This window comes from Procambarus clarkii, chromosome 18, assembly GCF_040958095.1.
Source record: "Procambarus clarkii isolate CNS0578487 chromosome 18, FALCON_Pclarkii_2.0, whole genome shotgun sequence".
NCBI classification, from domain to species: domain Eukaryota; kingdom Metazoa; phylum Arthropoda; class Malacostraca; order Decapoda; family Cambaridae; genus Procambarus; species Procambarus clarkii.
Genome location: NC_091167.1, coordinates 32481329 through 32493556, shown reverse-complemented (window position 1 = coordinate 32493556; position 12228 = coordinate 32481329). Strand labels below are relative to the sequence as shown.

The 12228-nt window shown below is 38.3% G+C and overlaps 1 protein-coding gene across 10 annotated transcripts in view; it reads right to left on the bottom strand.

The window, feature by feature from the left end:
- Positions 1-12228, bottom strand: part of LOC123754394 (upstream stimulatory factor 1) — a 36010-nt gene that overhangs the window by 21338 nt on the left and 2444 nt on the right. For 5 of the 10 annotated variants that reach the window (XM_045736769.2, XM_045736770.2, XM_045736762.2 and 2 more), the window contains exons 2-5: positions 11241-11366; positions 10719-10870; positions 7031-7237; positions 3875-4107 (exon numbers count right to left, since the gene is read on the bottom strand). In XM_045736769.2, the coding sequence (XP_045592725.1) occupies positions 3875-4107; positions 7031-7237; positions 10719-10870; positions 11241-11366 (718 nt within the window). Of the gene's footprint in view, positions 1-2060; positions 2736-3874; positions 4108-7030; positions 7238-10718; positions 10871-11240; positions 11367-12228 lie in introns of those variants that run through there. The other 5 variants (XM_045736764.2, XM_045736765.2, XM_045736767.2 and 2 more) reach the window with 3 other exon arrangements.

Genomic DNA, 12228 nt, shown 5'->3' with positions numbered 1-12228 from the left:
TAAATAAATTTATAATTTCCATCCCTCAAGTGATGACAACTTGCTTCTGTTGTGTCTGAACGTATTGGCCGAGTCTGCACTGCCACCACCAACTGCTCAGGAATGAGAGAAGGAAAAAGCGGCCAAGATACACACAAAAATGAGGGATGGACACACACACACAAAAGTAGACAAACAGAAAGACGCGAGTGGTGAGGGAAGGTTTGAGTGATGTGACCACCCAGAGACCACACTGACTAGTTCAAGTGTACAGTATTGTGCATAAGGGAGTGGCTGTGTGTGAACGAGTGACCGGTGAATGTGAAAGACTGAGTGAATGTTGGAACATCTCCGTATGCTTCATTTATTTTATATGACCCTATTTAATGGTATACCTGTACCTATAATTCTTTATCATGAACCTTATGAAAATGACCTAACACGTATTTCCTCACCACATCGGACCTATCATTGCTTCTTATCGCCACACTCCTCACCATTTTGAATTGATAGCATTCTGCAACATATTAAATTTGGATTTTCCCTTCTTAAATGTGTAGATCTGGTGTTCATCTGCATCAAGTACTTTAAAGTGCCAGAAAAGAATGAGTGGATGCCTTTGCAAAGAGGTTCTGGTCTCCATCTGAGGATACTCCGTTGCTCCCCACGAAGGACCTGTATCCATCATTCCTTGTTCAGTGTCTCGTTTCTTGCAGACTACTGAACATCAAGAGCCGATATTAATGCCTCTTATATTTAAGAGTCCCCCATTGTTGGGTCCCTAATGTTTATGAAATTGTCTTACAGTACAATACAGTACCTATTACACCCCTGCTATTCAATGGGGTTATTTTGCACTTTGTCATGACTCCTGGTCTCAAGAAATTATTTTAGGGTGAATGTTTGAAACATGTCCCAGTAATATTTTCCAGGCATAAATTATTATGCATCTCTTGCATACACTTCAAAGAGTGCAGTTTGAGGGATTTTAAATAGTCCTGATAATTTTAACGTTTTATTGAATGGATTCAAGTGGTAAAATTCTCTATATATCCTCTAGGTCAGCAACTTCCCCAGTTCTGAATGGGGCTATTAGTGTGCAACATCATTTTATCATAAATGGCACTAGTCTTAAAGTTATCATCACTGATTTGTCATCTCTTGTTTGAATGTAGATATGACAGACCAATACGCTTATGAAATTCTATATACCAGTTGATTGAACATCGAGAGGTCGAGGCTCCGTCCCCACAAATAAAAGTAGGAGAGTACTGTTCGAGCCAATTCTACCTCAGACCCAACCACACCTCCACCCAACTGCATCCCAATCCACCCTTGTCCCCTTCCTATTCCTGAACCAAACAATTCCCCCTTTCCCACAAATACTTGCCCTACCCACCCATTGTCTCTCTCTCTCTCTTATCCCCACTGTTGCCCGACACTTGCCCAAGTGTGCTTGAAGGGGTTGAAGTTATCTTTTTTTGGTCTTGCCTCTTAAGTTTTAAAAAGGATTTCTGAAATTTGTTATAATATATTTTGTAATCAACAACTATTTGGTGCTACAATGAAAATACAACAGGTAGAAATGTTCTAGTCAGTGTAAATAACATGTGGAAGAGGTAGTAACCACTAAATCTCCTTAGAATGAGCTGTCGTGATTTCTTAGAAGGCAGAGTGCTTTCTCTGTGCAATATTTGCAGAAAGAACTTTGATAACATTGAAACTTTGTACATGTAGATATGTCAAAAAGTTGTCTTGTCTGGCCCATGTTGATCATCATTGGTGAGTAGTGAAATAATTATTGTGCAATATTATGGTGAAATGTTTTCCTTGTAAATTATATTTTAGCAAAGCTCCACTACCTAATGATATATTATTCTTCTATTGTACTTTCAAGAAAGCATCTACAGGTTATTTATGTGCTAAGTGCGACAGAGATTTGGTGTTCACAGTAAAACTGGAGAGGATATGAGCATGATTTGATTTAGACCAGCATAAAGCTATATTTAGAATTGACACCTGACCCACACTTGTGGGTTGGGTGCCAACTCTTCAGCCACGTTACTGTGACTCATTGTATGCAACCTTTACTTGCGATACGAGTGCTTGTTTGGTATTCACATTTTAATGCATACATCATTACCTGCGACGGAATTATTATTATTATTATTATTCCATTCTTGTTACTGATATTATCCATTTGAGAGAGATTTCTGTATACTGTATGATAATGCAACAATTTAATATACTTTAAGGCACACATGCAAAGATTTTACTTTCTAGCCGTGTATTATTTGTTGGGGGCAATTCTTTATTGTTTACCAATAACATTTATTGGTATCAGTGTTACCAAATTCTTCTATAAAATGTGTAATAAACTTGCTCATCTATGCTGACTATTTTGGGCTAAGCAGGTATGTGGTGTGACAATCATTATGTATGGAGTTGATAGACTAGTCGGCTCTTCTATGAATGCATTGTTATCATTAGGCCATAAAAGTGAACATACACAATGAACCAGAACTATGACTGGGTTTTTGTGTTGCAAAATATTTTAATAACTTCCTCACTAGCCTAACAATACACAAATTTACATATGAGTAACCTAGTATTTTTCAACCAGTTCATGGGGGGTATTGAAAAAACCATAGTACAGTAGAGTTGAGGATCGGCTCGCAACTGAGGGCCCCGGGTATGATCCCTGGGCAGGATAGGAACGGACGGAACATTTCTTTTCTTCTGACGCCTCTGTTCACCTAATGATAAATAAGCACCTGGTTGTGGGTTTCATTCTAGGAAAGGTTAATCGTAGGCAAAGTGGGGCCTCAATAAGCCTAAATACAGGCTTTCTGTCTCCAACAATGGTAAACTGTTACGAGTCACAAGTATCGAGCGTCTACCCCAATTAGTGTAGTTTGCAAGTTTACCGCTACTTAACAAATTCAACTACATTGTTGTCTTCAAAATTCTGATTATATCATTCCAGACCCATGCTGATTTTGCAAAAATTGCCCCTTCTTTGGCTATCACCAAATATTCCAGGTTTCTTATACCAAGTGATATAATGCATGTCTATGCCTATTTAGATACAAGATATTTAAATGGTTGTGCCCCCATAAATAATAATGGGTAAGAAAAAATGCATAAAAATTAATTTGTTTACTTACCTTTTTGTAGCTCTAACATGCTGGTCTTGATAACACTGGCAGCAAAATACAGTTGTATTGCTATGGCAGATCATCTATTATATTTATGCAGTCACCCCTGACCTGGTCTTGAAGTCCTCAACGTACACAGTTAATGCCCTTTCAGCATCACTAACTCTTCATCAGTGCCCAGTTCCGAGCTACAGTGCTTTATAAATCATTGATAAACATCTAAATCCTCCCCAGCTAGAATCTTGTTTTTCAATTACCGGTAACTCGGTTTAATCTATTGCAAAGAAGTTACTATTTCGGTTCTTTAATGCACCCACACACACTTATGTCTAGTGCACTCATGCTGCACAACATGGCTTTAACTTTAAAATAATGGTTTAGTAGAAAGAAAGTGAACGTTCTTGAGAATCAAGAGGCCAGACTGCACTCGCACACAAGAACACAATGCATGCCCCCACAGTGGGTTTGGATGCCTCAAATGACGCTACAAACAAGCAAAATTAAGAAAAATACTACAGGTATTTGATAATTACTGTGCCTGGCAATCTGGATTTCACTGCATCCTCCTCCAGAATCCAGTTTCTTTGAGAATTCCGGATTTTGAGGGAAAAATGCAGTGGGTGGATTTGCTTAATTGTTTAAGGGGTCTAACTGAAATACTGTACCTGAATTAGGGACCTTTGATTACTGTACTAAATAGTGTATATAATTTAACTAAAATGAATTGTTAGTAGTACCTGTGAGCTCTTAGAGTGAGCTTCTGGGCAATCGGGAATAATTTTTGCAAGACGACATATCCAAGTATTAATTTTGTCTCTTCTTCTGCGCTCCACTTCATTGTGTGTAACTCTACGTTTCTCCTCGCGGGTGGAACCTCCTAGCCTGGGGCTCATGACACTCTCACTGGTTCGTGGAGCAAGATTTCTTGGAGTAGAATTGGTAAGAACGTCACTGATTACATAAAACTGACCTGGAAAAAAAATTTGTAGCATAAAAATCCTGTAACATATTTACCAAGCAAATCGTTGAACATTTTTAAAAACTACATAAACATGTACTCAATATATTCTTTAAATTAACAGTACAGATTAAAAGCTCACAATGACCAGTTTGAGATGCTTAGCAATAAAGGTGCAGTAAGATTGTTTTTCCAACTGATTGCATATCTGTTAGATTCATACATCCTGTATTTTTTCTATCTGGATTTTAAACTAAAGTAATGGCTTGCTATTTACAGCTTTTATAGATAGGCAGTTTCATGGGCTTGTAACTATGGGTGAAGAAGCATCTCTTGTTTCCTGTCTTACTTTGTAGCTTATTGACTTAAAGGTCAAGCCTTACCCTGGAAACACAAACCGTAACTGACCCTATTTTCCGCTTGTTACAACTTGTAATAAAGTTGTAACATCTTGGCTTAACGTGTTTTTGACATATTAGAACGTTGTTACAACTTGTTATATTGGTTGTTATAACTGGTCAGGTGGTGTTAAATCTTGTTCGAACGTTGTAGCAATGTCATAGTTTCGCTGTGTGTTTGGTGGGTACTTTTTATGCATTACACTGGACCATTTAAATTAAATGGTCTGCTTTAACATCCTCCCAATTTGTTCAGTATTTTAATGGTCTTTATGAGATCAGTCCTGTCATGTCTGGTTTGCTTTGTTAGTCCTGTGGCCCTTAACCATTCTTGGTATGAGAATTAACTTAGTTCCGAGATGATTTTTGCCACTCCATGTTAAACTTTCTCCAAAGCAGATAATTCATATTTAATTTAGTTTTGCCCCGAAGAGCGAATTTATTGGGCAGCGCCACCCATCCTGTGAGTGGACATACCGCCATAGCAGCATGTACAACACTCCCCAATAGGAAGAAACCCCGCTGGGTTGTTCATCCTGTCACTTGTACCCAGACATAGCTGGAACTTGCTTAACTGGCTCAAGTGAACAGCTTCTGAAACAAGAATATTAACATTTGTTAACCCTTAAAATCTTATGTTATCTTGCGGGTGCAAAATGGAGTAATCTTAAGGACAGTATCTATATTTGACTAATGGTATTTTCCTAATTCAAACAATGTGGTTATCTTGATGATTTCGGGGCTTTTTAGTGTCCCCGCGGCCCGGTCCTCAACCAGGCCTCCAGCCCCAGGAAGCAGCCCGTGACAGCTGACTAACACCCAGGTACCTATTTTACTGCTAGGTAACAGGGGCATAGGGTGAAAGAAACTCTGCCCAATGTTTCTCGGCGGCGCCTGGGATCGAACCCAGGACCACAGGATCAAGTCCAGCGTGCTGTCCGCTCGGCCGACCGGCTCCCACTGTTTAAGTGGGAGTGTTAAACAAAGTGGGTGTTTATTATTCTACACATATTTCTAATGACTCAGATGGTCACATTCTCTCAGGTAGTGGTTAAACCCAACCAACACCACAACTGCTACCATACCACCTCTTGCAGTTACCATCAATACAGCCATGACACTTACCACAACTGTAGCCACCAACCTACTCCACTATCATTTCCATATGTCTTTTAGAAGGTGAGGTCTCCAAGCTCGGACACAGTAGTCCAGATGGAGGTGCACCTCACTTCTACACTAGTCTGAATTCACACCAGAGATCAAAGCACTACAAACAAACTTTCCATTAAATATATTTTTCAATGTGATTTTGGCATCAAAATATGCAGAGGTGTGTTCTATAAAAAAAAAAAGGCAGAAGAGCTCTCCTAATGCAACAGGTTGCTGTCTGGTCAAAATTAATTAAAAAAATTATCAATCAAATCAAAGACTTATTCATAAATGGTTGCACATTTACAACTGGGAAAGTTTACATACAAAATACAATACATTACACAGAAATCACAAAAGCATGATATATCAAATAAACAAATACACAAGGGCCGTGATGATGAGGGTTTGAACCTATGTCTGGGATGATCCCAGACGCGCCTTAGTCGACTGCGCTATGACATGGTTAAAAGAATTGCAACCTGGAGTGCTCCTTGCCCCTCACAAGAATCCCGTAGCTTCTCCGAAGCACAAACCGGGGTTTCACACAATTTCCTCCATGCACAGAGCCCAGGTGCATGGGGGAATCGTGTGAAACCCCAGTTTGTGCTTCGGAGAAGCTGCAGGATCCTTGTGAGGGCAAGGAGCACTCCAGGTTGCAATTCTTTTAATCATGTCATGGCACAGTCAACTAAGGCGCATCTGGGATCATCCCAGACATAAGTTCGAATCCTCATCACGGCCCTTGTGGATTTGTACAATACATTAATTACACAAGTCACAATAACAGCATAGCACAGACACTGTCATTATTAGAACCAGAAACTTTATTCGCAACTTTTAGGTTGTTGTTAAAGTGAAGCTTAACATGAGACCTGTAACATACACATTGACAAAATTTATATCAAAAAATTAGGATGAGAATTTTAAGTAGAACTAATATATACTAATTATTCCATGACATTATACATACTGTATAATGTATATGTATACCTTCAGCTTTCTACAATAGATTCAGGAGCTATCCCAGCTCAAAATCCCACTTAAACAGCTCCCATAACATTGATCCGACTTCAATTGAACTCAAAATGATTGACAGTAATCCATCTCTGTGATAATAGTTCCTTCATAATTCCAAATATTCAGCTGGGGGATATTAATTCACTGTACAGTATAAATTTTTAAAGATTTCAGTTTTAAAGGCATAATCAAGAACCAATGCAAATTGTTAGTTTGTTATCAATTCTTGTAAATGAGTTGATACACATCTTCCTCAATTGAGAGCATAATGACAAACTGCAATATGCCCTTAGAAATGGCAATTACTATTATACATTGCCATTTATCATGTAAAATGGCAATTTACTATGAGAACACAAATAACATACCCCCTGAAACTACGACAGCACTGCTACCATCAGTAGGCACGTCACTAGATGCAATAAGTGCCAACCGTGTTTCTGCCGAATCGCCGGGCGATCCGTTTGCTTGTGAACTAGCCAATAGGCTGGGAACAGTTGTCTGTACCCCACTCTGTGGTAAACTGTCAACAGCCCCGTCTGAGGCAAACTGTACCACTCTGTAAGACAGTGTACCTGAAATAAAACAATGTCCTACTGAGTTAAAATAATAAAAGGTGTTTATCACCATTCAATATTACTTTGAGATCACATGTCATCCACTGGTCACATTCTGGATAATGTTTTGTTTGCCAGCATAAAGTAATTTAACATTTACACCAAACTTCCTAATGTAGGTAAAAATCCAACCCATTCTCGTGAATGTTTCCAATGTAAGGAAACTCGTACTAAAGTGCCTTATCCTAACCTACAAAGAGGACCCACAAACAGAAAATGGGACATTATGTGAATTTTGTGTCGCAACCATTTCCTAGTACGATAGTTACTGGCCTTGGGTAAATTATTCGTCAAAATGCGACGTGCTATTAGGACCGGTTGAAAAATCTACATGATAATTTCTTCTAGATGATATATAATTACTGAATTCAATAGATGACATGTTCAGGCCATGTCAACAATTATATGCTACTTTATTACATTTTTAGGGGAGGGGCTTCCCTCGGTGGCTTCCAAAGCCACCCAGGCCCCTGTGAGTCACCAGCACCTACTGGACACCAAAAGCAGTCTGGTCCACTACTGGTATAGTGATACCTTGGAAGTCTTGGGATCAACCCAGGCAAAGAGGAAAACCCACAAAGAAGGTAGAGCAATTGAAAACAAGCAATTGCATGAAGGAATATTAGCAATTGTGACAACTACACACACACACACAGGTGGAGACCAAGTACCCAAATGAGCCACAAGGATGTTAGAAAGACCTTTTTCAGAGTCAGAGTAGTTAACAAGTGGAATGCATTAGGCAGTGATGTGGTGGAGGTTGACTCCATACACAGTTTCAAATGTAGATATGATAGAGCCCAGTAGGCTCAGGAATCTGTACATCAGTTGACTGACGATCGAGAGGCAGGACCAAAGAATCAGAGCTCAACCCCCGCAAGCACAACTAGGTGAGTACATACATACATACATACATACATACATACATACATACATACATACACACACACACACACACACACACACACACACACACACACACACTTGTTAAAACTCAAGTTCTAACCACTAGTTAGTTATACACTAAAATAAATAAGATTCTCTTATGTATTGCAATAACCTTTAATTTCTATTTATTAGTTATATTTAAATAACACAATTTTAAAATGAGAACATGACCTAAATAATTATGGAATATAAACTATTATCAAGGAATTGCAACCTAGTCAGTAGTAGAGGAGAGGGAAGACTTTTCTTTAGGAGAATTCTATTCTTAAGATTTCTCGGAATAATGCCTACTGAACAAGTTGTGTCCTTAGGATAGGGAAAATTTTTAAAATCAATATACAGCACTTCTACAAATTACTGTAAAATGTACTTAAGAACATGGTAAGTAACATTAACATGGCTGAAAATTAAGATGCCCAACCCACACATCTGAAAATAAAGGGAGTGGCAATATTCGGGTTCACCCTGGACTTTCAAGTCACACAATAATGGTCCAAGATAGACTAAAACATCGTCCTTTCCTTTATTTTCAGATGTGTGGGTTGGGTGTCGACAGTACTTTAAAAATGTTATCATCACAATAAGACTCCAAAGGGAAACAAATAAGTTTAGCCGAGTAAACAAAACTAAGAACTCCTGCATTCTTGCGTGAGAAAGTCTTTCTGAAAGGTAAAATGCCTAACTAAAATGGTTGATACAGACTTCAAAGAGAATGTTCTTGCAATAAGTATGGAATGGAAAAGACCGGTTAATAAATAAGGCTTTGGGTGTAGATGAAAAGATCCTTTCTGACCAATGCACTTAGCTTTTCCCTTGACCTGCAGTACAGGTACTATACTTTCATTTTGTCCCCGTAATTTCCTTGACTCTAAAGTACATGGGGGCTAAAAAATAAAATTAACAACTCAAATTTGTATATCTATAGTAAGAAAATGACGTACTGTACTTGGAAAAGTACCGGAAGGGGGAAAGGGGCTGAGGAAGTATCAACCTGTACTAGGATGAAGGATATAAAAAACAAATTATACACGCCAAACAAACAATCCCTAAATGAGGAGAAACAAATCCTCACGTCAACAAATGACGGTACAAAGAAAGTCAAAGAACAACCAAGGAACCTCCACACGCAACCCAAATCCCTAAGGTCCTCCCCTACAACAGAAGAAAATCCAGGAACAGAGTCTATTTCCTCCCTGGCAGATTTCTTTCAAAAATCTGTTTCCTTCAAGAGGGCAGATTTTTACCAGACTCAAATGCCAGCCCAGCCTCCTGTCTTGGTAATATTTATAGTAATGATGAGGACCATAGTATATACAGTATATCTATGTACAACACAAAGTAGAAATCTGTACTACTGAATTTGGACAAACTGGAAAAGGTTTTGTATTCACCTATTTGTTCTTGCAGAGGTTGAGCTCTGCTCTTTCGGCCCGCCTCTCAACTGTCAATCAATCAACTGTAACTACTAATTCCTTCCTCTCCCCCCACACACACACACTTCCCCAGGAAGCAGCTCCGTAACAGCTGTCTAACTCCCAGGTACCTATTTACAGCTAAGAACAGAAGCATCAGGGCGAAAGAAACTTTGCCCATTTGTTTCTGCCTGGTCCGAGAATCGAACCCGGGCCACAGAATTACGAGTCCTGCGCACTGTCCCCTCAGCTACCAGACCCCTTTGTATTTGTGTTGCAAAGACAACCTTAACGAACCGAACCTTCATAGGACTAATGTATGCTATCTGAGGCCTAATATAGTAGATATTGCTATAGTAGGTCTAGAAATATTTAAGTTTGTTTTTTTAGCTTTTTTTTTTTTGACTATATAAAGTGAATACAGTACTGTAGAACCAAATTCTAATTATTTAGTGTGTCAATGTTTGTACTATGGCGCACTTAGTTACAAAAACTACTATCTAAACAGGAGGATGGGTTGCAAATACAGACTGGAAACCCTGTGTACAGCAGGATTTGCAAATTTTGCAAAGTACATAAAACATCTTAAGATGTTATATGCATCATGGGTTGAACATCTTAAAATGGCAAGCACATCTCAAAGGTAAGAGTTGGCCTTTGCTTAAGCACCCTGTTGATCTTGTTAGTATCTTGCAGAAGTGGCCAGACCCAAGTACTTACCTATACCGGAGGCGTGATAGCTTCTCGCATGTGCAGTTGAGAAAAACACATGACAAGATTGACTAACAATTTTAATCTTTAATACACAGGCAAATTCTACAATGTGATCCAAATTGTTTTAGACAGTAAAATGTCATGTGCAGCTTTAATTATTGGTATGAAGCAGGAGGAAATATTTTGCAAGGAGCTTAAAATTAATCAACAAAACCATTAAATTTCTCCTTAGGGAGCAATACTTTATTTTCCTATTTCTCTCTTCCTTCTTTACATACAGGCTACAACAACAATTTCATTCTGGATTTTATGTACTGTATTATAGGTCAAAGTATTTATCATGCTACAAAGGCTGTCAAGTTTACCTGAGTGTTCCGACTCGGGACGAAGAGCAAAACCAGTACCAAGAATAGGTGAAGTAATAGGTGAAGTAGAGTCCCTTACAATACTGTCGTCAATTGCCAGCTGCTGAGCAAGAGTAACCTTGTCGTCCTCACAATCACAATCCTTGTCTCCACTGTAACGAGTTGCGGCCAATTAATGTGATTTTCACATTATTTGGCAGTAATATTTATATTACTAAATATAACACAAACAATCTTCCTGATAAATCTTTATCATAAAGAAGACTGTGGATACAAAGAAGAAAAAATAATGTATGCAGCTGAGGACACCTTCAGCCAATGTTCCAACATGGCCATCCCACAAGAGTACTGCAACTACTGTATAGACCTATAGCCTACATAGGGCAAATATTGACACTACAATACTTAGCAAACTGCTATGTTTGAGCTAAAAATTATTTGAATCATGTGACAATCAATTTTGAGAGCTACTTTAGAACAGTATAACAATATTGGACTTGACTCTGGATGTCAGTACTGTACCTGTGCACGGTGTAAGGTTGCCTGGTTGTTACTCTTATCGAAGTAGCGGACCTGACAAAACACTTGAGTAGGGGTGGCTTGACATTGTATATACAGGGCATGCTAGCTGCTCCAATCTTCCTCAATCTTAGGTTTTTAATAAGCATCATTCTTAAGACTCGCATTGAATAATTAAATACTACATTATTGTCACTAATACTGTATTTAACTATTGTTTATCTTAATCTTCATCAAATACTTTATATTCATTTTAAGCATGCAAGTACAAGGAAAATATATATTTCAGAATTTATACCTATGAGCAAATCATTCCTATAATACTGGCATTGCATTATGCTACCACTGTGCTACAAATATTTATGTGAAAAAGTTTCATATTATTCCAGGAATATTTATTATTTATTTGCAAAATCATTTTTCATATATATTGTACTAGTACAAATAATATGTCTAAAATGCAGAAACATGTATAGGTACTAGTATTTTATCATTTTCTATAAGAAAAGTGCACAAAACTTTGATACTGTACATATAGCCACAAATTAGCAATATTTAAAAAATCAGAACTTCATACATATCTGGAATGATACAATCCAAATTTTAGTCGAGCCTTTGTACATGAGCCTAGAGAACCCCTACCAAACCTAAGACTTATTACACACAGAAATCACAATAACGTGATGCATCAAATGAACAAATCCATCCGCCCTTGTAGATTTGTTCATTTGATGCATCATGTTATTGTGATTTCTGTGTGTAATGAAGTAAGGGCAAAGAGGGAGAACGGCCTATTGACAGCTCGAGTGCATGGGGGGAGTTGTGTAAAACCCTGGTTTGTCTCAGAGAGACTGCAGGATCCAGTAAGTTCAGTAGAACTTCGGTTTCAGCTCTTTTGACCATGTTGTTGCTCAGTCGATTAAGGCAACATCTGAGATGATCTTGGACGCAGGTTCGAATCCTCGTCACGGACCTTGTGGATTTGTTCTAA